The sequence below is a fragment of the Acomys russatus genome, chromosome 19 (genome assembly GCF_903995435.1).
Source record: "Acomys russatus chromosome 19, mAcoRus1.1, whole genome shotgun sequence".
In the NCBI taxonomy this organism is placed as follows: domain Eukaryota; kingdom Metazoa; phylum Chordata; class Mammalia; order Rodentia; family Muridae; genus Acomys; species Acomys russatus.
Window position 1 is genome coordinate 40,953,137 of NC_067155.1, and position 27,624 is coordinate 40,980,760.

The window sequence follows — 27,624 nt, forward strand, 5'->3', positions numbered from 1 at the left end:
GGAGTGTTGGAATTATAGGTGTACACTATGCACTCCGTTTACGAGGTGCTAAAGATTAAACCTGGGACTTCCTAGGCAAGACTACTTAAGCTACAACCCCGGCTCAGGTGCCCCTTCCCCTTTTAGATAGTCTCATATGTATCCCAGGCTGTCCTTGAACTCAGCATGTAGCCCAGGCTGTGCTCAAACTAAGTGCTAGGACTACAGGTGCAAGCCACCATAGCAGCTGCTTCCCCCTCCCCTTCTCAGGTGGGTCAGCTGTGATGTGAATGACTCAGACACCCCACAAGTGAGGGTACTCAGCAGAGTGTGGTGGCACACACCTGCAAACCCGGCACTCGGGAAGAAGAGACAAGACTACACTACAGAGTAATTCCAGGCCAGCCAAGGGCCACACAGCCAAGACCTTGTTCTAAAAGACAGACAAATAAATAAATGCAACAAACGCCCTTTGCCCCAGTCACCTCTCCAGACAGCAGTGAACGTGAGCCCTGAATCAAGAGTGCCAGAAGCATCAAAGCCTGGCTGTACAACTTCCCAACACGAGAGAGCTGCCAGGGAGAAAAGCCCATGGGCCCACAGAGATGGGGTCCCTGACTGCTGCCCCATTTCCAAGTCTTCCCTCACCAGGAAGACACACAAGTGAGAAGAAGCTGGACTCCAAACTAAATGACGCTGAGTCTGTGAGACAAGGAATCTGAATGTGTGATATGCGAGCGTATGTGATATACATGTTTGGTGTTTTTGTTTGTTTGTTGTTTTTGGAGACAGGGTTTCTCCGTGTCAAGGACTTGCTTTGTAGACCAGGCTGGCTTTGAACTCACAGAGATCCGCCCACCTCTGCCTCCCGAGTGCTGGGATTAAAGGCGTGTGCCACCACTGCCTGGCTGTGATATGCATGTGTGTATGTATGTATGTATGTATGTGTATGTATGTATGGCATGTAGACATCATGTCTGACACCATCCTCAGTTGCTCTTCTATCTTACTCACTGAGGAAGGATCTGGCAATCAAACCAGGAGCTCACCTATGACTGACTGGTCCTGCCAGCCACTTTGCTCTGGGGATCTTTTCTCTCACCTTTCAGAGGATGGAATTCTGGGAGAACTGTGACACCTACCAGGCATTTGTGTGGTTTTCTGGGGGCTCTGAACTCCCACTTAATAATCAAGAGCTTTAACGGAGCCACACCCCCATCCTGACTTTCAACGTTCTGTACAGAACTTCACTGTCCCAGGCAGGATGAAGCTCAAGCAGAAGGAAATCCAAAGTCGCCCCCCCCCCCTCCCGGACTTGGGCTACATTCAGCTCCAATCTGGACAGGCTAATGACAGTCTCTGAGGCGAGACTATGAAATGAGCATGCCAAGTCCCACTCCGGAGCTATCTATAGAGGGGTGTTGCATCTCTCCCAGGAACAGAATAAAGACAAAGCAGGCCCCAGAGCCCTCACTGAATAGACAGTCCCAGCACAGCATAAGAGAAAAAGAAAAGTTCAGGGGTCAGCAAGATGCCTCAGTAAGGTAAAGAGCCTTGCTACCAGGCCTGATGACCGAGTCTGACTTGTGTCCCTGGGAACACACTGATAGGCGAGAACTAATTCCCACAAGTAGTGCTCTAACCTTGCATGTGTGCCACAGCACAGGTATGCATATGCATGTGTGTATGTGGACACACACATAAATGTAATGAAAAATATTTAAAAGCAGCTGAGCTGTTTTTCTGGGGTGGCACATGCCTTTGATCTTAGCACTCAGGAAGCAGAGGCAGATGGAATCTATAAATCTGAGGTCAGCCTGGACTACACAGTGAGTTCCCAGGTGGCCAGAGCTACACAGTGAGATACTGTCTCAAAAATAAGTTAATTCATTAAATTAATTTTTTTGGGGGGGAGGTTTTCAAGACAGGATTTCTCTGTGTAACCTTGGCTGTCCTAGACTTGCTTTGTAGACCAGGTTGGCCTCAAACTTACAGAGATTCACCTGTCTCTGCCTCTGCCTCCCGAGTGCTAGGATTAAAGGAGTGTGCCACCACACCCAGCTTAAATAGCATTTAATAATGAAAAATTCTGGACCTGCAACATATAACACCCTAATCTCAAAGAGGACAAGAGAGCCAGAGACACAGACAGACATTGGCTGACCCAAGGACAGGGACAAGGCAGCATCCTTGTCTAATCACACAGGCGGTGGCAGCTGGACTCCCAGGGCAGCAGCAGTGGGGGGAGGGCCCGCAGAACTGCAAGAAGAACCCAACAGATGTAGTCCCAAAAGGCAGGAGAGTTCAAGCCAAGCTGAGTTACATACAGTCCAAGCCAGCTGACTAAATTGCAAACTCCTGTCTCCAAAAAAAACCCAAAAACACACACAAACCGAAAACCAAAATCAAAGGTGAGGAGGGAGAGGTGGTGGTGGGCAGGGTGAGGTGGCTGAGTGGGTAAAGGCACAGGCTGGCCAGCCTGAGGACCTGAATCATTCCTTAGTACCCACATGACGGAAGGAGAAGCAACTTCTGTGAGCAATCCTCTTATCTCTATACCTGTAGTGTGGAGAGTGCACACTTGTACACACACACAAACTAGATTAACAAAATTAATATAAAAACTACAGTCAGGGGCTGGAGAGATTGGTAAGAGTTCTGCCTGCTGCTGGGCGTGGTGGTGCACACCTTTAATCCCAGCACTCAAGAGGCAGAGGCAGGTGGATCACTGAGCTCGAGGCGCCTGGTCTACAAAGTGAGTCCAGGACAGCCAAGACTACACAGAGAAACCCTGTCTCAAAAAACCAAAAAACCAAACCAAGTAAGAGTTCCGGCTGCTCTTCCAGAGTACCCAGATTTGATTCCCAGCACCCACAAGGTAGCTCACAACCATCTGTAACTCCAGGCCCGGGGATCCATCACCCACTTCTGACCTCCTCAGACACACGCACACTCACACTCACATATCATATACACATTTTTTTTTTTTTTTTTTTTTTTTTTGGTTTTTCGAGACAGGGTTTCTCTGTGTAGCCTTGGCCATCCTGGACTCACTTTGTAGACCAGGCTGGACTCGAACTCACAGCGATCCGCCTGCCTCTGCCTCCCAAGTGCTGGGATTAAAGGCGTGCGCCACCACGCCCGGCTAATACACATATTTTTAAGATCCTTTTTTAAAGTTCTTTTTTTTTTAAAAAAGATCTATTTATTATATATACAGTGTTCTGCTTGCATGTACACCCACACGCCAGAAGAGGGCATCATATCACATTACAGAAAGTTGTGAGCCACCATGTGGTTGCTGGGAATTGAACTCAGGATCTTTGGAAAAGCAGTGCTCTTAACCTCTGAGCCATCTCTCCAGCCCTTAAGTTCTTTTAAAAACAAGGTAACTAAGTCCTGAGGCAGGACCTCTGACTTTATTTGCATGTAAGCCTCTATCCGCAGCACACATGCACATGCACACCTACAGCACTCTCTTGTCCACATAAAGTTAACACCACGGTTAGGCCTCATTCATGGCTATCCTCAGCTGAATGAAGCTTGTGCGGCACGGGTTGGACACACCTGGCTAGTGTTTCAAAGCCGCCAGCTCTCATCACCACCCTTCATCAAAACGCTAAGGGTTGTCCTGCCCTGATTTACAGGGACAGGCGTGAACATGACACATTTTGGAAAGTTTTCCAGTGCCCTCATTACAGCACATGTTTTGCTGCTTAAAGGGATAAAACTTCAGCTACAAGGAAATGTAGTTACACCCAGAAGCTCAGTTACAAATGACACAGCTTTGTCTGGAGTGCATGTTCCCAGGGGGCACAGCAAATTTCACCTAGACTGAGCAAAAAAAGAAAAAGAATGTGCGTTTCCACAAAAGCCTGGCATATCAGCTCGCTCATGGTCGCTAGGCTTCCCCAACCCTATGTGCTCTCTTCAGGCTCAAGCTGCCTGCCGAGCCACCTCCTCCCTCCACACACAGCTCAGTAAACTCTCACCCAATGCTGTTGACCCTCACTTGGCTGTGAGACCTGTTCCCACAGCCCCTGGGGAGATCAAGGGGCCAAATGTTTGCATTTCTCTCAGTGCCAGCTGGGGGAGGAGATGGGGGCAGGGCAGGCGGGCTACCCGTGGCTCTACCACCCCTCATAGCACAGTGCTTAAAGAAAGCCACAGAATAAATGAGATATGGAAGGATGGCAACATGGCACCAAGCCTGAAGAGCTGAGCACAATTCCCCAGGGTCTACATGGTGGAAGGAGAGAGCTGACGCCAACAGGCCATCTCTAACTTCCACAAGCACACATTAACCCTCTCACACACACAAAATATATACATGTAATTATTATTATTTTTTTAATTTAAAGAGATATGGGTAAATGCTTGCTTTTCCAGACTGGATAGGTCCATGCAAGTGAAAGGACACCCCTCCCAGATCCAGAAAGGCCTGAGGGAACAGGGATGCAGTGACTGATGCCAAGAGGCACCCAGCTTGCTCTGAGGCTATCCGACCAACACAGCAGGCTGGCCCAGTTTCTCCTGTCTCCTGCCACCCGGCAAGAAGCAACAGGCAGCGCCTGTCCAGCAGACATAAGCTTGCCCGGGGGCCTCCCTCATCATCTGCCTGGCCTGCCAGAGTCCCTGCAGTGTCTGTAGGCCTGTACATGGGGAGAAGAGAGCCCCAACCTGCAGGAGCCCTACACCAGGAAAAAAGATCCAAGGCTCACGAGGTCTGACTCATCCCAGGTCCCCAGTTAGAGCTCTGTTGAGTTGCCCCAGCGGGGTGTGGTGGCACTCATGAGCTGAAGGACTGAGTCTGAGGACACCCTGAGCTACACAGTAAATTCTAGGCCAGCCTACAGAGTGAGACACTGCTTGGGAGAGGAAGAGAATAACAGAACGGGGAGGGGACGGGGAGAAAAAGAACAGGAGGATGAGGTGGTGAGGAGAAAGAGGGAAGACAGGAAAAGAAGACGTAGAAAGAGACATACCTCAACAAAGCTTAAGTCTACCTCACACTGTCCTAGGCTAGCCACAGAATCCCGTTCCCTCAAAGACTGACACATGAGGGAGTGACATCTCTGGGAGCCCTGCAGCTCATGCCCTGGTGTTACCTGTCTGGACCCCCAATTCTCACGTCCCAGAGGAAGTTCACATGCTCCAATGATAAAAGAAGGACACCCTGGGGAATGCTGACCCATGCCCTCTACTCTCCCTTGTCTAGCAGACCCGTCCTCACTGCCCCCCAAGGGCACCTCCCTCCCTTTACTCTGCATACTCATGCCAGCCTCATGTGCCCCACACAACTCACTGCTTTTCTTTTTAAGGTGCTGGCAGGCATCTAGGTACCATGCTAGGCAGGCAGGATACTATTGAGCTTGCTGGGGGATTCTAGGCAGGTGCTCTACCACTGAGCCACACCCAAAGCCCCTGACTGGGGGAGTCTAGGCAGGTGCTCTACCACTGAGCCATACCCCAGCCCCTCACTGGGGGATTCTAGGGAGGTGCTCTACCACTGAGCCACACCCCAGCCCCTCACTGGGGGATTCTAGGCAGGTGCTCTACCACTGAGCCCCACCCCCAGCCCCTCACTGGGGGATTCTAGGCAGGTGCTCTACCACTGAGCCACACCCCAGCCCCTCACTGGGGGATTCTAGGCAGGTGCTCTACCACTGAGCCACACCCCAGCCCCTCACTGGGGGATTCTAGGCAGGTGCTCTACCACTGAGCCACACCCCAGCCCCTCACTGGGAGATTCTAGGCAGGGGCTCTACCACCGAGCCACACCCCAGCCCCTCACTGGGGGATTCTAGGCAGGGGCTCTACCACTGAGCCACGCCCCAAGCGTGGAGGATTCTAAAGAGTCATTCTTGCACTAAGCCACATCTGCAGGTTCTAGGCAAACATCTCTGATATCCATGCCAGCTCATGTCGCAATTTTTTTTTGTTTTTTGTTTTTCGAGACAGGGTTCTTCTGTGTAGCCTTGGCCATCCTGGACTCGCTTTGTAGACCAAGCTGGCCTCGAACTCACAGCGATCCACCTGCCTCTGCCTCCCGAGTGCTGGGATTAAAGGCGTGCGCCACCACGCCTGGCTTTCATGCCGCAATTTTGAAGAATAAAGCTTGCCAAGGTATCAAAGGCCTGGGCTGCTCCTTTTATTCAAGTGGGCCTTAGAGAACTCTACTAGCCAAGAATGTGCTGGGCACTTGCTTTTTCTTCTTCTTCTTCCCTTTTTTTTTTTTTTTTTGATGGCGGTGCTGAGGATGGGACAGTGATTGCCTAACACTCAAGAGGAAGAAATAGGAGGATGGAGAATTCTAGGCCAGCTGAAACTACAAAGGGAAACTTTTTCTAAAAACAAAACAAAATAAAGAGAAAGATAAAATACCAGAGCCAGTGAGCTGGTTCAGTGGGTGAAGGAGACTGTCGTCAAGCCTGATGATCTGAGTTCAATCCCAGCCCCATGTGGTGAGAGAGAACCAACTCACAACAAGCACTCTACAATCCTGAGAAAGAGCGGACTCTTGGGGAATGGGGAGTGGCTTATAATCCCAACACTGAGGCAGGGAGTGTGTTGAAGGTTCAAAGACAGCCTGGGCTGCACATGGAGTTCCAGGCCAGCCTGGGTTACAGACTGAGTCTGTTTTAAAATAATGGAAACAGAGCTGGGGCTGTGCTTAATCGGTAAAGTGCATGCCTGGCAGGTACAAAGCCCTCCGTGGGTTTGGTCCCCAGCACTCGCTTGGTAGAGCAACATAGAGCTATAAAGCTATATAGGCAATTTTTGAGGCCAAATTGAGCTACATAAGACCCTATCACTTAAAAACAAAACTGCCAATCCCTGGCCTCCAGGACTCAATAATCCGACTGCCACAGTTACAGCAGCTCCACGAGATGCCAAACTGGAAAACTAAGGAAGCTCAGCACGTATGTGGCACACGCAACAGACAACACACCAGGGGTAAGCAGGCCTGTAGATGCAAGGCTGAGGGAGAGGCTTTCCACATGGGTAAAGGTGAAGTTCCCACTGTGAGGTACCTGGTTCCACTGGAGGTGGACGGTCCTAAGGGCAGGAGCTGTGGCCCCAGGTGGGAAAGGCTGGAGTGGAACAAGGACTGGCTGCCTGGAGCAGGAGGTGGTGCACCCCAGGGGTTGGTGGTGTTCAACCGGGGCGCAGACCTGGCCCCAGACAGTGAAGGTTTATTGTATGGGGCAAAGGCCTGGTGGGCCCCAAAGACAGTGGCAGTCCGGTGGGGCGCTTGGGGAGCAGGATACGCAGGCAGGTTGGTCATGGAGTGGCGGTAGCGACCTGACACGGGGCCAGTTCCGCTACCGTGGAGGCACTGTTGGCAAGAGCAGACGAGTCCCATTTGGCCTGGGGGGGCAATGACTGAAGTCACTGGGTAGACTGGCCCCACTTGGCGTCGCACATTCCGGCAGAAGCTGGAAGTCTTGTTGGTTTGCGTTAGGGAGGCATAGTTGATGGTATAGTTATACCCCAGTGGGGCCAAGTCCACAACCTGGATGCCCCGGGCCACTTGCTGCTCCAGATAGTCACAGACACTAGCTTCATAGGCTATCCAGGATCCATCATCGCCCAGCCACTCCCAGACGATGCCCTGGCCTGGGGCAGAATTCTGTGAGAACAGGTGTCTGCGCACAGACCTCATGGTGCCTGCAGAAAAAGATCAGAACCCATAAAGGAGACCCCTCTTGCCATTGCACATGCTAACACTGCAGGTGTATAGTGCCACACCCATCTTTCTGTGGGTATATGTATTTGCTTTGTATGCATATGCCTGTGGCATGTGTGCCTATGTATGTGTGTGCATCTGCCTGTCTGTGGTATGTCTGTGGTGTCAAAATATATCTGTGTGGGGGCTGGATAGATGGCTCAGAGGTTAAGATCACTGGCTGTTCTTCCAAAGGTCCTGAGTTTAATTCCCAGCAATCACATGGTGGCTCACAACCATCTATAATGAGATCTGATGTCTTTTCTGGAGTCCAGGCACACATGTGAGCAGAATACTATATAAATAACAAATAAATCTTTAAAAAATATATACATCTGTGTGTTTCTGTGTTTTGTATGGATAACTACGTTTGTACCTATGTCTGCATGTGTGTGTCTGTGGTGTCCCCATGCTGTCTGTTCACATGTGTGTATGTATACATCTCTGTGTGTGTGTGTGTGTGTGTGTATTTACATCTCTGTGTGTGCAAGTGTCTATGGTGTATATGTGCACCCATCTGTGGTATATGTTTGTCAGTGGTGTGTATGTGTCATGTTTGTATATGCATCTGTGTCTGTGTATGTCTGCACATGTATCTATGTGTGTGCATGTGTCTGTGGTATATGTGTGGCACGTCTGGGGTATATGTTTGTCTACATGTGCATCTGTGTCTGCATATGTATATCTCTGTGTCTGTGTTGCTGAAGATGGACCCCAGGGTTCTACCACTGAGCTACATCCCCAGCCTCAGTTCTTTCCCCTGAGTAACTCAACATCATCACTGTAGGCACATGGTCACATGACTATTTGACTCAGGGACTGGCAGAGCCTATTCTGTCCAATTTCACTGTAGGGTGCAGAGGCTCACAAGGCAAAGCGCACCAAAGGACCAAGTCACAAAGCCAGGGCTCACCCTCTATGGCAAGAGAGGCTAGTAGCTTTCTTGTCAAACAAGGCTCAGTGTGTACTCCTGGCTGTCCTGGACTCTTTTTGTAGACCAGGCTGTCCTGGAACTTACAGCGATCCACCTGCCTCTGCCTCCCAAGTGCTGGGATTACAGGCATGCGCCACCATACCCAGCAATAAGGCTTTTTTTTTTTTTAATCCTCCTTGAGACAGTTTAGTCTCAAAATCAAATACCAGTACTCTACCCTTGGCCTCCCAAGTATTGAAGTGAATATAAGCACAAGACTCTCTAAACTACTACGGCATTACCAAATCCAGGCTCTGCTCTCCAGTCTGCTGGAGGAGGAAGGAGACAAGAGAGCCTCTGCATGTGCTCCCAACCCATCTGTTAAAATGTCCATTTCTCCCAGGTGACGGCTGATTTCTTTTAGGATAAGATTTTGTGTAGCCTAGCTTGATCTAGAACTTACTATATAGTCAGGGATGACCTTGAACTCCTGACCCTTCAGCCTCCACCTCCAGAATGCTACAGACACAGGTATATACTCAGCAACAGTTTTATACAGTGCAGGGACTAGAGCCCAGGGCTTCCTGCATTTGAGGTATGCGCTCTACCAACTGAGCTACATCCTCCAGCCCCAGAAGCTGTTAATTAAAGCACCCTCCCATCAGATGTGAACATGCAAAGAGTAGAGATAGAAGACCTGTCAGTCACAACCATAAGCTAAAGCCAGGCTTGGTACCCAGCCCAAAGCCAGGCCCCTCATGGGAGCACAAGGGTCTTACCAGTGTCCTGGCGGAACTGGGTCCAGCTGGGGAGGTCGATGATGTAAGGGGCCAGTGAGGGGTCAACCTGGCCTAAGGGGATGCTGTGGGCCAGGCTCCCCAGTCCATAACGCTGGCCCTTCTGCTGAACAAACTGCTGCTCAATGAAGGAGCAGACACTGGCACTGTAGGGGTGCCAGGTACCAAGCCCATCCTGCCATTCCCACACAGCTACCACCACAGGGCTAGGGTACACCTGTGGCAGAGACGAACTTGGGGCCATGGCCATCTTCCGCTTTCCCTGAAGACTTCAGACCACTCTGGGTTGCAGGCTCAAGTTCATTGCCCAGCACCTCCAAGGAACCTGGGGAAAAGACACAGCAGTTACTCACACTGGGGACCTTGTCAGGCAGCTGAAGAAAATCAACTTTTTCTTTACTTGTTTCTTTCTTTCTTTCTTTTTTTTTTTTTCTTTTTTTTTTTTTTTGAGACAAGGTTTCTTTGTGTAGCCCTGGCTATCCTGGAACTCTCTCTGTAGACCAGGCTGGCCTCCAATTGAGAGATCCACCCACCTCTGCCTCCCAAGTGCTAAGATTAAAGGTGTGTACCACCACTGCATGGCTGAAAACCAGCTTTTCTCTACCACCTTCAGAGTACCATCAATCAACTCTTGATCCTCATCTCTGCTTGAACAGACAGGATAATTAGAAGGCATTCTTGGAGCCGGGCAGTAGTTGTAAATGCCTTTAATCCCAGCACTCTGGAGGCAGAGGCAAAAGGATCTCTGCAAGTTCGAGGTCAGCCTAGTCTATAAAGGGAGTCCAGGATAGCCAAGGCTATCATAGAGAAACCTTGTCTTGAAAACAAAAAAAAAGTCATTCTTGGGAAGGGTGAGCCAGCCCCAAGGGAGAGCAGGCCCCACTCTTCACCTGGGCAGTACTGTAGAGCTGGTCCCAAGGGCATGAGAGCAGGAGAGCAGGCCCTGCCGCTTGTCAGCTGCAACACTAAGTGAGCTAGCCAGGGCACTGCTGGAGAGTTCGCCCTGGTGGTGTGGGTGCAGGAGAGCTGGCGGGCTGACCAGCTCAGCCACCACCCAGGCCCAGATCCAGGGCTTTGAGTTGGCCCACCCCAACATCTATCTACTTCATCTGTGAACTGCTGGACTGTGTGAAGGGGCTGGTCCTGTAGATCCAAAGCTACAGGATATCCATGACACAGGGCAACAACGGGGTACCTGAAAGGAGTCCTAGTGAGGATCCAATTTGACAATGTAGCCGAAGCCAGAGGCCTCAAACCAGACCAATGACTCACAGCAATAAACATTTGCAAGTAAAGATGTGTGGACAAAATGGTATGCCGTGGACACACTGTAATACACTACAGCTTTCACAGAGAGATAATTCTTTGTTTTGGATTTTGTTTGTTTGTTTGTTTTAATTTTCTTTTGGGAGGGCAAAGGGCAGATACAAAAGGGTGAAGAGATGAGTAGGATTGGGGTACATGATGTGAAATTCACAAACAATAAAAAAATTTGTTAATAGTCATTCCTGTTGTTACCCCTACTTCAGCACACATTCTAGAATAAGGAGCACAGTGAAAGTGGGGTGCTGATCACTACCCAGTCACTTCCTTCTGGTTCTACTACTTTCTGCTCCATTTTTTCCTTCCTTCCTTTCTTTGCATTTGGAAATACATGCACCTAAGACCATGTACATGCCACACACACACATCACAGCTCCTCTCTGCTCTACAGGTGCACCACATCCCCGGCCATTAATGGGAAATTCTCAGCAGATGCTCTACCGATGAGCCATGCCCCCAGCACTCAGTGTATTTGTGAGTCAGCCCAAATCTTTGTGGAAAAGGCCATGATGACCCTGCACTTGTGTAATATTTGGGCCCTATTTATCAGAGTAACACCTTCCATTATCCTCAAGGGTATTCCAGGACACTCTTGGGCAGTAGCTTAGGTGGGACTTACACACGCTCCTAGGCTGGGGAGATGAACGGTGTGCTATACAGCCTAAGGACACAAGTTTAGACCCACAAAAACAAAACAGCTAAGGGAGTATCACTGACCACAGGAAACCCTAGATAAAAAACTAAAGTGCTGCTTTTGTGCTTTTGATCCCAGCACTCAGGAGGCGGAGGCAGACAGATATCCGTGAGTTCTAGGCCAGCCTGGTCTTCAGACCAAGTTCCAGTACAGCCAGTGCCACACAGAGAAACTCTGTCTTTGTCGAGGGATGGAGGGGGCACCTAAAGTGTCCCTTGGCTGTCTCCACAGCCTCTCCCTGCACCTGGGTCTTGCTCAGCAGCTATCTAACGTCTGTTTACCCCAGGGACACTCTGCTCCTCTTTCCTCCGTGAACATGCTCAACTTGTGTGATTCAGGAAGCATGGCTCACTGGTACACCGCCTACCTAGAATCCCCCAGTGTCACATGAGCTCATGACCATGGGCACCCTCCCACCCAACAGGAGAACATACAGGCACAATTCTGCTCGAGCCGCCCTAACCCACCACATGACAACATCCCAATAACCTAGTCACAGCTGTAGGGTCAGCTCCCAGGAGGCAGGCCACACACTAGCCCTAGAACACAGCCAGAGACAGTGACACCACTCCGTGCCCACAGCTGTCCCATGAAAGACCTGCCAGGGCACAGTCCTGCACCAGCTCTTGGACCCTGAACAGACAGTGTCCCCTCCACTCTCCTGATTTCTACAACCAGCTACCTAAGTGCATATCAAATTCCTTCCGTTTCCCGGATGGGGAACTGAGACTAGCTTGGTTAACCGGCTATGGACACTGGAGCTTCCTAGACGCTACCACCCTTCAAAGCTGATACAATAAGAGGGCCAAGGCCATGGTACTAGAGAGGACAAGACAAAGAGGCACAAGCTCCGGTGTCTCTAGAAGCCCTTGCTCTCCCGGTTTGCTTGCTTTCACTTAGAAAATGGAGATGTTGACATATATGTTAAGTTACTTTCATGGGAACTCAGCCAGACAGTATGGAGCACCCACCCAGCTGGGTGGTGTCACATTCCTGTAAAACCCAGCACGGCAGAGGCTGAAGCTGGAGACTGCAAGTTTCATTCTCACATTTAGAGTTTGAGGCTGGCCCAGACTATATAGCACTATCTCAAATAAATAAATAAAGTAAGTAAGTAAGTAAGTAAGTAAGTAAGTAAGTTAAGGGCTGTTGAGAGGCTCAGTGGGTGAAGTGGGGAGGATCTGAGTTTAGAACCCCAGAACCCATGTACTGTGTCTATAACCCCAGACCTGGAGGGGTGCAAACAGGCAGGTTCAGCTTTGATCACCAGCCAGCGTAGCTGAAATGAAACAGGGCCAGTGACAGACAATACGGTGGGGCAAAGACATCTTGACATCAGTTTCTGGTCTCCATATGCACCCTCACAGGAAAGAGTACCTGACACATAACACATGCACACATGCACCCTCACTGGAGACAGACAGATACACACACACACACAAACACACACACACAAACACACACACACAATTTAAAGCTAGGTGTAGTGGAACACACCTATAATTCCAGGACCTGAAGGGTAGAGACAGAGGATCAGAAGTTCAAAGCCAGCCTGAGTTACATGAGAGGATGCCTCCAAGAGACAAACAAACAAAAACAAAAACGAAAAGTTAACTTAAAGTATCCTCCACCCTGCCAGGCCTAAGGCAGATTGGCAGCCACAGGCTTTTGCCTTTCTGCTGTTTACTCATGGGCACACCCTTCAGGTAGCAAAGGGAAGAGAGGCCACAGTATGCAAACACAGTAGTGAATCAGGCCTGTGAGGAGTGTAACTCTGGTGCCAGGCCTGCCACCAAGGCCTCCAGGCCTCCCACAAAGGCCCAGACTGAGGACGAGACCTGGGTGTCCTGGGCAAGGCTGGCTCAGCTCAGAATCTACAATGGAAAGTGCCTATATAACCTATTCTAGGCATAAACCAGAGGGTTGTTTCAGAGTCCGTGGCTCCTGAGATGCCACTCACAGCTCAAGCAGCCAGAGCCTGCAGCATACAGGCATGTTCTAACATGTCTGTCCATCCTCAGATAAACCAGCTCCCAGAGCCCTGCACGACAGCCAGGGCCACAATCAGGAATGCTGCTCCAGCTTTCCATGAAGACCATGGCAGATCCTGGGTCCACCACTACCTCCAGGGTTGGCCAGGGGCCCTTCATAACAGTCTCCCCATCTTTGGTACCTCATGGCCAGCCGTAGCTGACTCCTACAAGTTCCAGAACATTCCAAGCCTTTCCCAGCCATCAGCCACTGGTTCCACTGGTGCCTCAGTAAGAACATGTACATCTTCCCAGACTCACTGAATCTTCTCCTGAGCCCTCCGGCCCACATCATCACAGGGGAGATGGTGCTACCCTCCAGTCCCCTTTAGCACAGAGGCCACAATCATCCCAGGAGGCCAGCCAGCACATCCTCAGACACCTGGAGGGGACAGATGTTACCGACTCCAATATGAGGCTACAGAACTTCAAATGTCCCTCAACACAGAGGATCTAAAATCCCAGGACAACTGAGGGAGGCAGGGTTAGTGAGATGGCTGAATAGTTAGATACCTGCCACTAGGCCTGGCTGCCTGAGTTCGATCCCCAGGATCCACAAGACAGACGAGAACTGACTCCTGCAAGTTGTCCTCTGGCCTCCACCCACAAATAGTGAAACAGACAGACAGACACACACATGTGTGGATGTATAGATTTAATAAAAAAATAGGGAGAGACCCACCTACTCCAGGGGCCTGGGCTCTTCAGGTTGGTCCCTAGACATGCCCACTGGCTTGCACTGCAACCCTGCAATCATGCACATTGCAGCCCTGTGTCAATGCACCCATTCTCTACCACAGCCCCAGCCGGCAGCAAGCTGTGCTTCAAAAACCTAATTTGTTTCAGCCCCTAATGGTGGGGCTATTTAGGGTATTCTTAATTATGGAAATTACACTAATTGGCTGTGGGAAAAAGCCACAGTCTGGAGGCAATATAAACACCCCACAATATGAGGTCTTTTAATACTGGGGGTGGCACCCAAGGCTGCCATTGAACTATATACCACCAGCTCTAATGATGGGGTTTCTTTGAGACAAGGTCTGGCTCCAGAGCACAAATTGACCTTGAAGTCCAGGCAATTCTCTTGCTTCCGCCTCCAAGTGACGCTGTTACAGGCATGAGCCACTATGTCCGGTTCTTTTAAATTTTTTTATTGTTTATGTTTTTAATTGTGTACCTTGGTGAATCCAGGTACCTGCAGAAGCTTCAGATGCCCCTGGAGCTGGAATTACAGGCAGCTGTGGCCTGGGCTAGGAACCAGATACTCTGGAAAAGCAGCAGGCACTCTTAACAACTGAGCCACCTCTCTAGCCACTTACTTTTTAAGACAGAGCCTCCCTCCTTCCCTCTTTCTTTCTTTCTTTTGTTTTTTGTTTTGTTTTGTTTTTTGTTTTTCGAGACAGGGTTTCACTGTGTAGCCTTAGCTGTCCTAGACTTGCCTTGTAGACCCGGCTGGCCTCAAACTCACAGCAATCCGCCTGCCTCTGCCTCCCAAGTGCTGGGATTAAAGGCATGTGCTACCACAGCTGGCTCAAAGCCTCCCTCTTTAGTCCAAGCTGGCCTGGACCTCCAGCAAACCCTCCTGTTTCAGCCTCCCAAGAGCTGGGATTATAGGCCTGGGCTACCACATGCAGCCAGCCCTACCCACTTGACTCTTCAAACCATTTTCTAAGCTGTCTCTCTAAATTCAGGTGCTTTCCAAAACACATGGGTCTGAGATCCCACAAAAAGTTAACGTATCTGTAAGCAGTCAGAGACCCACAGACACTTCTCCAAGGTTGGGAAAGCCTCTCCAAAGACCAGGGAAAGTCAGATCCCAAGTACAAATATAAGAAATGCTTTATTATAAAATCTGATTTAAAGTGGGGGGGGGGGAGGTCAAGATGACCTGATTTTGATTCCTGGGAACACATAATAGAAAAAAAGAATAGGTTCCTGCATGTTGTCCTCTGACTTCCACATCTGTGTACTCCACACCATGAGCACATAGATAGTACACACACAACAAAAAAGAATGGAACAGCAAGGCAGAGGCAGGCGGATCGCTGTGAATTCAAGGCCAGCCTGGTCTACAAAGAGAGTCCAGGACAGCCAAGGCTACACAGAGAAACCCTGTCTCAAAAAAACAAAACAACAGCAACAAAAGAATCGAACAGCAGGCAGAGGCAGGTGGATCTCTGAGTTCAAGGCCAGCCTGGTCTACAAAGAGAGTCCAGGACAGCCAGGGCTGTTACACAGAGAAACTCTTTCTTGAACCCCCCTCCCCAAAAAAGAACGGAACAGCTTTTTAAGTAAGGGCTATGAAATTATAGTAGCACGGCACTGCCTTGCATGCACACGGCCCTGGTTTTCAACCCTAGCACCAGACCATACAATGAAACCACAAAATTAAAATTTGGTGCTGAGGGGGCTGGACAGACGTTCAGACTACTGGCTACTCTCTTAAGAGGACCTAGGTTTAATTCTCAGCACACACATGGCCACTCACAACCATCTGTAACTCCAGGTCCAGGGGATCCAATGTCCTTCTCTGGCTTCCATGGGCACTTGGCATGAACATAGTATAACACATACATGCAAGCAAACACCCATACACTGAATAATTGTTTTAAATTGGTGCTGAGGACAGAACCCAGACACTCAGATGCTAAGCATGCTAACTGCCAGTGAACCACACTTATCCTCAGCTCCTAATTTTTCACTTTTTCTAAAGTAGGAAAGTATTAGTTTCTTCCCTTAAAATAAATATAACCAGGCATGGTGGCACACGCCTTTAATCCCAGCACTAGGGAGGCAGAGGCAGGTGGATCATTGTAAGTTCGAGGCCAACCTGGTCTACAAAGTGAGTTCAGGACAGCCAGGCTACAGAGAAACCCTGTCTCTAAATAAAACAAAATAAATACAAGGAGCTAGAGAGGTGGCTCAGTGTCTAAGAGCACTGTCTGCTCTTCCAGGGGACCTGGGTTCAATCTCAGCGCCTACATGGAAGCCCACAACTGTCTGTAGCTCTAGTTCCCACAGATCCAACACCTTCACATAGACATGAATGTGGGCAGAACACCAATGACCATAAAGTAAAAGTAAAATTATTTATAAATATGAAATATAGGGTCAGGCGTGGTGGCGCATACCTTTAATCCCAGCACACAGGAGGCAGAGGCAGGTGAATCACTGTGAGTTCGAGGCCAGCCTGGCCTATACAAAGCAAGTCCAGGACAGCCAAGGTTAATACAGAGAGACCCTGTCTCGAAAAACAACAACAACAAAAGCAATATAAATATATATAAAATAAGAATAAGTAATCTGAGGCTGAAGAAATGGCTAGCTGGGTGAGACCTTTGCTCTGCCACCCTGAGGACCTGAATTTGAATCCCTAGCACTCATATAAAATAAACCATGCATAGCTGTCAGTAACCCTAGCACTGGGGGTAGCAGACACAGGGTATGGAGAGGTCCTGGGAGCCAGCCAGCTGACCAGCCTAGCTGAAGACACAAGCTCCCAGTTCAGTCAATGACCCTGCCTCAAAGCAATAAATAAGATACAGAGCAACAGAGGAAGGCAGATGAAGTCCTATTCTAGCCTCCTCATGAACACACAGTCACAAACATGCAACGCAACACACACAGATTTTAAGGGGAAAATTTTTACTACTATTATTTTGGGGTTTTTGTTTTGTTTTGTTTTGTTTAAGATAGGGTTTCTCTGTGTAATAGCTCTGGCAGTTCTGGAACTCTCTTTGTAGACCAGGCTGGCCTCAAACTCACTGAGATCTGCCTGCCTCTGATTTTAAAAAAATTTAGCCAGGCAGTGGTGGTGGTGGCGGCGGCGCATGCCTTTAATCCTAGCACTCAGGAGGCAGAGGCACGCAGATCTATAAGGCTGAGGCCAACCTGGTCTATATAGTGAGTTCCAGAGCAGTCAGTGCTAACACAAGAAACCCAGTTTTGAAAAGAAAAAACAAGATAAAACAAAAAAGGAAAAAAAAAAAAAAGATTTTTTTTTTAAAACCTCTTTAATATGCCAAACCCTGCTAGAGGTACAGCTCAGTGACAGAACACTTACCTAAAATGTCAAACACATTTAAAAGGTCAAACTCACCACCAAACCAAGCCAGTGCCACCCTCTGTTGTTCAAAAGCATTACTGTGCACAGCTGTTCCTACCCCAGTGGGGTTTCATTAGCAGGAGGTGGGGGATGGGAGGGGTGGGAAGGGGGCTGACCGGCCAACTCATCAGAGCAACTCCCTCTCAACACACACACCCCATCCCTGAACTCCTAGAAAAACTAACCCCTCAGCTACCACCCAGGGATTACAAGCCCTGGAACTGCAGACACGCAATCTTCCTTCTGTTTTACTGTTTTGAGTGGCCGGGGTCAGGCCCCTTGACCTGACCCATGTACAACTTACTATGAAGCAGGGGATGACTTTGAAGCCCTAATCTTCCTGCTTCCGCCCCCAGGGACTGGAATGACAGGTGTGCTCAAGAGTTGAGAGCTTACCTTAGTGGTAGAGCATTTGCCTACCATACACAGGGCCCTGGGTTCTATAATTAGCACAGAACAAAAGAGAGCAAAGCAAAGAAAAAACAAAAAGGAAGAAAAGAAAGAAACAGCAGTGAGCTGCTTAAAATCACATGGGCCCCAACTAAGAAAGCAGGATGTTTGTGTGAGTTAGAGGCCAGCCTGACATGTGTGAGGCCCTGGAGGTGCCCTAAGGTACCATGGCTCCCACAACTGCCCAGAATAAGGAGAAATAGCAAACCTCCTGCCAATACCAAAAGCAAATATTTCAGTCTGTTCCAGTTACAAATCTGCTGCCATGAGGCAAAAACAATATGTAAACTAACAGGAGTGACTACATTCCAGTCAAACCATAGAACAGCAGAAGTAGCTCAGTGGTAGAGCCCCTGCCTAGAATCCCCCAGTGAGGGGCTGGGGTGTGGCTCAGTGGTAGAGCTCCTGCCTAGAATCCTCCAGTGAGGGGCTGGGGTGTGGCTCAGTGGTAGAGCCCCTGCCTAGAATCCCCCAGTGAGGGGCTGGGGTGTGGCTCAGTGGGAGAGCACCTGCCTAGAATCCTCCAGTGAGGGGGCTGGGGTGTGGCTCAGTGGTAGAGCACCTGCCTAGAATCCCCCAGTGAGGGGCTGGGGTGTGGCTCAGTGGTAGAGCACCTGCCTAGAATCCCCCAGTGAGGGGCTGGGGTGTGGCTCAGTGGTAGAGCATTTACCTAGACTCATCCAATCAGAGGTTGGAGACATGACCCAATAGTACTGTGCTGGCCTAGACTCCCCAGTGAGAACTGGGGGTTTGGATCAGGTAGTAGAGCACATACTTACAATCCCCCAGTGAAGGTCTAGGGATGTGGTAGAATGACCGCTTGGAATCCTCAGGCGAGGGGCTGTGGGCTGGACACAGTGGTAGAGGACCTGCCCAGCATGCACAAGGTACTGGGTTCAATCCCCAATACCTACAACAAGCTGTCTATGAACAAACAGGTGCAGAGCTAGACGTTGGTGGTGCACGGCTATAAGTTATCCCAGCACCTGGAAGGCTGAGGTAGGAGAAGTACTGCAAGTTAAAGGCTAGCATGGGCTACAGAGAAAGGCTGTCTCCAGCTCCCCGTCATAAAAGTAGAAGTATAAACTACAAACTTGAAGAAAGGCTAAAAATCAACAATGAGAACGCATCTCAAGAAAAATTTTTTTTAATTTGACAAGCAGACCATACAAGAAGAGCAATGTGTGTGCTTTAATTGAGTGCCAGTTTTCACCTGATAAACAATTACCTAAGAGAATGCTCAACCATCTTAGAACTGCAAGTACAGTGCAAGCCCAATATCTGTGGGCTGAGGGACTTTTCTCTGTAGCCCAAGGCCTCATTCCTTGCTGGCCTCTTAATTCTCCTCAAAATGTCTGAAGCTCAGCTGGTAAGTGCTTGCTGTATAAGCATTAGGACCTGAGTTCAAGGCCCTAAGTTCATGTTATTTAAAAAAAAAAAAAAGTCAAGCACAGTGGACCATAATCCCAGCACTGGAAAGGCAAAGACAGGAGAACCCCTGGAGCTCCCTGGCCAGGATCAGGGAGCTCCAAAGGAGAGACCTCATCTGAAAAAAATGAGAATGGTTAGGGAAGAAAGTCATGGGGCTAGAGATAGCTCAGAGGTTAAGAGCACTGGCTGCTCTTCCAGAGGTCCTGAGTTCAATCCCCTGCAACCACGTGGTGGCTGACAACCATCTATAATGAGATCTGAAGCCCTCTTCTGGCCTGCAGCTGTACATGCAGATAGAGCACTTATATACATAAACAAATATTTTTTTAAAAAGATAAACAAATAAAAACAGCCAGGCATAGTGGCACATGCCTTTAATCCCAGCACTTGGGAGGCAGAGGCAGGTCGATTGCTGTGAGTTCAAGGCCAGCCTGGTCTACACAGGGAGTCCAGGTTAGCCAAGGCTATACAAAGAAACCCTGTCTTGAAAAACCAAAAAAAAAAAAAAAAAAACGAAGACAGTCATTATCAACCTCCAACCTCTACACACATGTGAATGCATAGTCATGTAAACACGTACATACATGCATGTGGGCATGCACAAACATGCAGTGCACAGACACAGACACACAGTCTGAAAGCACTCCACCTTTCCTTCCAATGCTCCTTTGCCAGGTTCTACTCTGCTTCAGGCCATGAGAAAAACTAGAGATTCTTGCTTCCTCTCAACCTCTGCCCCACCCTAAGCCCCACACTGCCTCGACCCTACACAACCATCAGCTCCTGCTGCCAGCACCTGTTGCGGCCCTTCTGCCTCCCGTGTTCATTAGCACGTGCTCCCAGCAGACTCACCAAATCATCTTGCCTAGTCTTACCACAAACACAGGTGCAACATTAGCCCCTTCAAGTGTCTGCTCTGATCTTGTCCCTGCTCCCATCCCCAGAATCTGCAGAATGGAGTTTGCCTTCTACTGGGCAACACTCACGGCCGTCATAATATGGGGGCACACAAGTGTAATTCCAGCACTCTGGAGGCAGAGCAGGAGTGTCAATCAAAGTCTGATATGCTAGGTAGCCTTACCTACAGGCCATTCTGGGCCGGACTCTGCCATAAACAACCAAAAAACAATCTGATTGAAGACCTCCATGCTCTGCTCCACCCCAAAGACTATCGGCACCAGACCTGTACTTTCTCTGTGCATGGGTGTGGATGTAGGGGTGTGTGACCATGTATGTGGAAACCAGGGGTTCATACTGGGTATCTTCTGAAAACACTGTCCACCTCCTCGCTATCTCGTTAAAGACTGATTTCATGTCTGTGCGTGAGTACCCATGAAGGCCACAAAATGGTCCCCAGGAGGCAGAGTTAAAGGATTTTGATGGCCTGATGGGGTGCTGGGAACTCAACGCCAGTCCTGAGAGACCAGCAAGTGCTTTTTCTTCACTGCAGAACCATCTCTCCAGCCCGGACCTCCTTATTGCTTGAGACCGATCTCTCACTGACAGTGGAGCTCATCCATTCAGCAGGAAAAGCTGCCTGGCAAGCCCCTGGGACTGACCTGTCCCCACCTTCCCAGCCCTGGGATTACAAGCACAGACTAGCCCACCCATTTTTTTGTTTTGTTTTGTTTTGTTTTTGTTTTTCAAGACAGGGTTTCACTGTGTAGCCTTGGCTGTCCTAGACTTGTTTTGTAGACCAGGCTGGCCTTGAACTCACAGCAGTCCGCCTGCCTCTGCCTCCCAAGTGCCCGGCCAGTCCACCCACTTTTTTACGTGGGTTCTGGAGACCTAAGCTCACATTCTCAAGTTCACTCCTCGACCTTCCCCTGTATTTCCAGTTATGATTTTATTTATTTGGTGCTGGGGATGGAACCCAGAGCCTTGAGCATGCTAGGCAAGGCTCTGTGACTGAGCCACACCCTAGCCCCTCACTGGCAGACTGCAGGCCAACTGCTCTACCACTCAGTTACATCCGAGAACCAAGGCTCAATTTAAGCACCATGCTTTGATGTGCCTAACAGAGAGAAAACACGTTCTTAATTCTATCTATCCTTCATGGAATTCTGCTAAAATCCTTCTAATCCCCAGAGCCTTAGTGCCCATTTGTGATGTTAACTTATAAGATATATATATATATATATATATATATATATATATATATATATATATATTTTTTTTTTTTTTTTTTTTTTTTTTTTTTTTTTTTTTTTCCAGACAAAGTCTCCTGTACCATGAACCCATCAGGTACCTGACGATGATTTTGAACTTTCTACTCCTCCAGCTTCTGCCTCCTCCGTGCTAGGACGACAAGCCTGTGGCACCACCATGCCTATGCAACGCTGGGGATGGAACCTAGGGCTTTGAGCGAGGCAGGCAAACACTCTACCAACTAAGCCACATTCCCAGCCCCTAAAGCAATGTATTTGGCTCATCCCTGTAATGGCTGGAGGGGCCATTCAAACATAGCACCAGCCCTATTGAGTAGGGAAGCAGAAAGAGAAACAGAGGCACAGAAGTGGCCAAGCATATGGGGGCGACTTTGCCTTCTCTTAACCCAGCATCTGAAGAACTAATTCACTTCTGGGAAACACGACCCACTGCTCAAGATCAGCATTCATCTGCTCATAAGTAAAGACCCTGAAGCCAACTAGCTTTTTCAAATATAGATAGCCCAGGCATGGTAGAGCACATCTTTGATCCCAGCACTTGGGAGTCCGGGACCACCAAGGTTATACAGAAAAACCCTGTCTCCAAAAATAACAAATAAAAAACTGATAGATAGATAGGAAATCTATGGCATGTGTGCCGTATGTTTATGCCATATACGAAGAATGACAACAGAAGCCAGAGAGGGCACTGGATCCCCTGGAGCTGGAGTTACAGATGGTTGTGCACTACCTGACATGGGTGCTAGCAACTGAATTAGGGTCATCTACAAGACCAGGAAGTGCTCTTTTTTTCTTTTTAAGATTTATTTATTTATTAGCTATACAGTGTTCTGCCTACATGTATATCTACACATCAGAAGAGAGCATTAGATCAAATTATAGATGGTTGTGAGCCACCACGTGGTTGTTGGGAATTGAACTCAAGTCCTCTGGAAGAGCAGTCAGTGCTCTTAACCTCTAAGCCATCTCTCCAGCCCCAGGAAGTGCTCTTAACTGCTGAACCATCTCTGGGCCCCTAGAGTGCGCCCTTTAAAGGGTGCATCTCTACACTGGAGACCAGGCTTCTGGTGTGTGCACATCTTTGGGTGCCAACCCATTAGCAGTCAGCAAGGCCCTCAAAACTCACTATACATATACTCTGCCTTCTGCCCACACTCCCAGCCTCTCCACTCCACAACTACATTTACAGCAGCCTGGCCCTGCCCTGCCCTAGCTGCCTCATGACTATGCAAATGCTGACACCCCTCCCCGCTCCACTTTCTCCTTAGTCTTATTTTACTAAGGCTCACCTTGGCCACCACTTCCAGAAGCCTTCCTGATCCTGTTCGCCCACCTCCTCCTGGAGGAAGGGGAGGCATCTTGTGACTTGGCTCTCTCTACACCCATCACAACACCTTGTCACTAACTGGTGTGTCTGTCTTTCCACCCAAGAAGTTGCCAGAAGACAGAGATCTTGTCTGGCACCCAGCAGAGGTTTGTGTAAACAAAGAAATGAATTCTGGCTCAAATGCAGTAATAGTGGCTTCTTTCTCTAGCCTATAAAGCAGAGTTTTGCTGGTTGTATTTTTTGGGGGGGGGGCTTTTCTTTTTTCTTTTTGGTTTTTTTCAAGACAGGGTTTCTTTGTGTAGTCTTGGTTGTCCTGGACTCACTTTGTAAACCAGGTTTGGCCTCGAATTCACAGCAATTTGCCTGCCTCTGCCTCCTGAGTGCTGGGATTAAAGGCATGCGCCGCCCAGCTCTTTTTTCTTCTTTTAGTTTTGAGATAATATCACTCTATGTAGTTCAGGCTGGGTTAGAATTCACTACACACCCCAGGATGGCTGCAAACTCATGATTCTCTTGCCTCAGTTTCCTAAAAACTGGGATCACAACTTATAACACTTTGCCAGAATGAACTGGCTACATAGCTTAGGCTGACCTCAAACTTTCAGTTCTGTGAAGCCTCCCAAGTGCGGAGTGACAGGCATGCATCACCTTGCTAGACATGTTTTCCCTTTAATTTATTATTATTGTGTGAGTCTGGCCTTGTGTCTGAAATGGAGACGGGCAGAAGTCAGAGAACAGCGTTCAGAGATCCAGTCTCTCCTTCCACCACGGGATCCAGGCATAGGGCTCAAGTAGTTAGTTGGTGCCGCAAGGGGTAAAGTGTTATTTCTTAACAGAATAAAAGGGGGGTGGGGGAGTGGCTAGATGGCTCGGCAGGTAAGGACACTGACTGCCAATCCTCATCACCTGACTTAGATCTCCAAAACTCACATGGTGGGCAGAAGTGACTTCTGCAAAGTGTCCTCTCACTTCCACACCTGCATCACGGCGCGCGCACAACAAATAAATGTTTCGTTTTGTTTTAAACATAATAATAAAGAAAAAAATAATTGTTTTAAAGTGCTGGGGATCAAACCCAGGTCTTGTATGCTAGCTGGGCACTTTACCAAAGCCACTGCCCAGCTCATAATGCATGTCCTATGGTGGGACACAGCCTCTAAGACCAGTTAGACAGAAGCAGGGTTGGCAAGGAGCCAGCTGAATTTCTTTGCAACAGCTGGCAATCAGCAATCACCTCCCAGATGTGTGTATGTGCAAAAACATGTGCATGTGTGCGCTCTTGGAGGACAGAGGACAGCCTGGATTGCAGTTCCTTAGGCACCATCGACCTTGCTCACTCACCAAACAGACAAGGCTGGCTGACTGGCTGACTAGCAAACCCCAGGGCCTTGCCTGTCTCCTCCACAGCACTGGAATTACAGGTACATACCACCCTGCCAGGCTTTTTTTTTTTTTTTTTTTTTAAACATTGGCTTTGGAGAACAAATCCAGATACTCCCACTTGCCAGAGAAGCACTGTAATGGACTGAGCCATCTTCCTTCAGTGCCCACACCAGCCTTCTCTTTTGGAAAACCAGAGATTTCAAAAAGCAGCAAGGTGAATTTCCCCGTGGCTCTCACCTCCTCTCACTGAAGGGCTGGCCCCAAACAGTCCCTTCTTGATGGAGTACACCGGATCCTCAGGAGCAATAACTTGTCTGAGTTCCCATCTTGATATGAATAGCAAGCAACAAGAACCCGGCAAATCTGAGGGCTTGCTGACTCAGCCACACCAATGCCGTGGTACCTTTGCCAAAAAGATGATTAAGTCTTCAATGAAGAAATGTCGAGAGGGAAAAAAAAAAAAAAAAAAAACGGGCGCACAGATGTTGGATCCCGTGTGCTGTGACTGGCGGCTGGAAATTACCAGACTTATTTTCCAACAGCCTGGGCAGAGAGCAGAAGGTATGACAGTCTTTCTCAGCCCACTCAACTAAACCGTTTCCCAGAAAAGCCTGTATCAGGACTTCAGAAAGCAGTCCACAGGGCAGTCCACACGCAGGAATTGGCACACCAGACAGGATAAAAATTTAGTCAAGGTCACACAGTAAATAAACAAAGAGACTAAGATACCTGAGTAGCTGAAGTCTTCCCTGATTTTTTGACGACTGGGAAGCCTACTTTATAGAACGTTTACTTTTTGGTTTTGAGCAGGGTCCACAGTATAGGTTAGGGGTGGCCTGGAACTCCTAATTCTCATGTTTCTGCCGCCCATGTGCTGAGATTACAGGTGTAAGTCACCTAGCTAACACCTTTTTTTATGGGAGGAGGGTTGTTAATAGATAGTCTGACTATGGTCAGGCGTGGTGGCGCACGCCTTTAGTCTCAGCACTTGGGAGGCAGAAGCAGAGGGATCTCTGCGAGTTCGAGGCCAGCCTGGTCTACAAAGCAAGTCCAAGACAGCCAAGGCTAACACAGAGAGACCCTGTCTCAGAAAAACAAACAAACCAAAACAGAGAAGAAGAAGAAGAAGAAGAGGAAGAAAAAGAAGAAGAGGAAGAAGAAGAGGGAGAAGAAGAAGAAGAAGAAGAAGAAGAAGAAGAAGAAGAAGAAGAAGAAGAAGAAGAAGAAGAAGAAGAAGAAGAGAGAGCTAGAGAGTCTGGCTATGTAGCAAGCTTTGAACCCGCTACCGTTAGTCTCCTAAATGCGGGGACTACAGGCGTACACCACATCACTGGGCTCTCCGTAACTTAAAAAGGGCTAGGGGTGGCGTGTAGAAATAGAGTTCCTTAAAGGTCTTGCCTCTGTACACGTTTGTATTTATGCCACTGTGGAGGCAAAGCTGACACGGGCCACGCCGAAGCTGTCTGAGGGACAGGATGAAAAGCGGAGCTTCAAAACAGAGACTCCTCCAAGTGCCTCAGGGACCCAGTTTTGACAGAGAGCGAGAAAGGAAAGGCAACCGCCTCCAAAGCCCAACTCCCAGCCTGCGGTGGAGCACTATCTCTTGGATGTGACGTCCCCACCCCAAGACTGAAACTGTCCCCTCAGGAAACTAAGGTGGCTAATAGCCTCACTGGTCTCACAGGTCTTATAGGACTCAAACTCCCAGAGATGCGACCCCAGACTCTGCAAAAACAGGGCTCTCACCACACCCAGCTCTGTCTCTAACGCTCAGAGCGTCCCAACTGCGACTTCCCGCTTCCAGGACCCCAGTGCCCCAGTGCCCGGTGCTCCCAACGCCCCCAGGACTCACCCATCCCGCCGGCACGGCCCTCCCTCCCTCACACGACCGCCCCCTTCCGGTCCCAGCTTGCCTCAATAGCCCCCCTCTCCTCAACCCACACACCCACCTTCGGGACCCCAGCCTGGGCGCCAGCAGGTGGCCCGCCCGTCCCGCTCACCGAGTCTGAGGGAAGCAGAAGGAACAGGTTGAGAGGACCGCCGACCTCCGGGTTCAGCTACGGCTCGGCCTGAGGAGAACCCTCGTCTGTAGCCCCGACTCCGAGGGGGAGGCAGCCGGAGTGAAACTCGGCGTCGCAGCCTCCCAGCGCCGTGCTGCGCATGCCCTTCTCGTGCGGTGCCTTCTGGGAAATGTAGTTCTGGCAAGCCAGAGTGGGCTGAACCAAAAGCGCACCAGCAAATGTACATGTACCCAGCCTTCTGCTTACTTACTCACTTCAGTAATTGCTGATGCATTTGTTTTTTTAGTAATTTTATATTCATTTGTGTTATTATTATGTGTGTATTACTTATAGAGGTCAAAGGACAACTTTAGGAGTCCGTTCTCCCCTTTCACCTTCACATGGGTTCTATGAATTGAATTTAAGTTGTCAGACTTAACAGCAAGTGCTTTTACCCTCTGATCTATCTCAGCTCCCCCCTCCCCTGGCCCCCATGTTTATTTTGGGGGTACTAGGGATCAAATTCAATGTAAACACATTAGGCAAGTGTTCTACTACTAACGAATCCCCAGATGTAAAATTCACTTGGGAGGGGGGACAATCTCATGTAACTCAAGAGAGGCTTTGAATTTGCTATATAGCCAAGGCTGGCTTTGAATTCCTGAACTTCCTGTCGCTGCTTCCTAATTGCAGAGCTTACAAGCAGAGTTTTAAGAAACATAATCTTAATTTTAAAAATAAGAAAATAGCCGGGCGAGGTGGTGGAAGTGCTTGACTTTAATCCCAGCACCGGGAGGCAGAGGCAGGCGGATCTCAGTGAGTTCGAGGCCAGCCAGGTCTACAAAATGAGTCTAGAACAGCCAGGACCACAAGAGAAACCCTGTCTCAAAAAGAAAATCAAAAAATAATAAATAAATAAATAGAAAGAAAAAAAAGAAAAGAAAAGAAAAGAAAGAAAGAGAAAATGATCTATTTTTAAAAGTTTAAGCCTAGGCTTTGGGAGACATGGCTCAGTAGTAGGGCACTATCTGGTAGGCAGGAGACCCTAGGTTTGCAAAAGAAATCCTTAAAACTGCACTTCATCATGACAGAGCCTATTCCATGTCCCAGAACCAGCTCCCAACTCACCCAGAAGCAAGAAAAGATGAACACAGCCAGAAAATGGAGAAGGCCTGGCCTCAGCATTGTCCTCGCTGAGGGCCTGGAGCGATTACTGTTTTGCTTGGAAAGGCAGAATTGTGTTGCTTCCTGCCTCTGCTAATTGGTCTCCATCTGACACTCTAGAGGGACAGTCT

General features: G+C 48.9%; 1 protein-coding gene across 7 annotated transcripts in view; it reads right to left on the reverse strand.

The window, feature by feature from the left end:
• Window positions 1-26,472, reverse strand: part of Dtx2 (deltex E3 ubiquitin ligase 2) — a 41,626-nt gene extending 15,154 nt beyond the window's left edge. For 4 of the 7 annotated variants that reach the window (XM_051161279.1, XM_051161277.1, XM_051161276.1 and 1 more), the window contains exons 1-4: window positions 26,279-26,472; window positions 24,567-24,732; window positions 9,401-9,743; window positions 7,014-7,650 (exon numbers count right to left, since the gene is read on the reverse strand). In XM_051161279.1, the coding sequence (XP_051017236.1) occupies window positions 7,014-7,650; window positions 9,401-9,668 (905 nt within the window). In that variant the 5' untranslated portion in view covers window positions 9,669-9,743; window positions 24,567-24,732; window positions 26,279-26,472. The remainder of the gene's footprint in view (window positions 1-7,013; window positions 7,651-9,400; window positions 9,744-24,566; window positions 24,733-26,278) is intronic. The other 3 variants (XM_051161273.1, XM_051161274.1, XM_051161275.1) reach the window with 3 other exon arrangements.
• Between the last annotated feature and the right edge of the window lie 1,152 nt (window positions 26,473-27,624).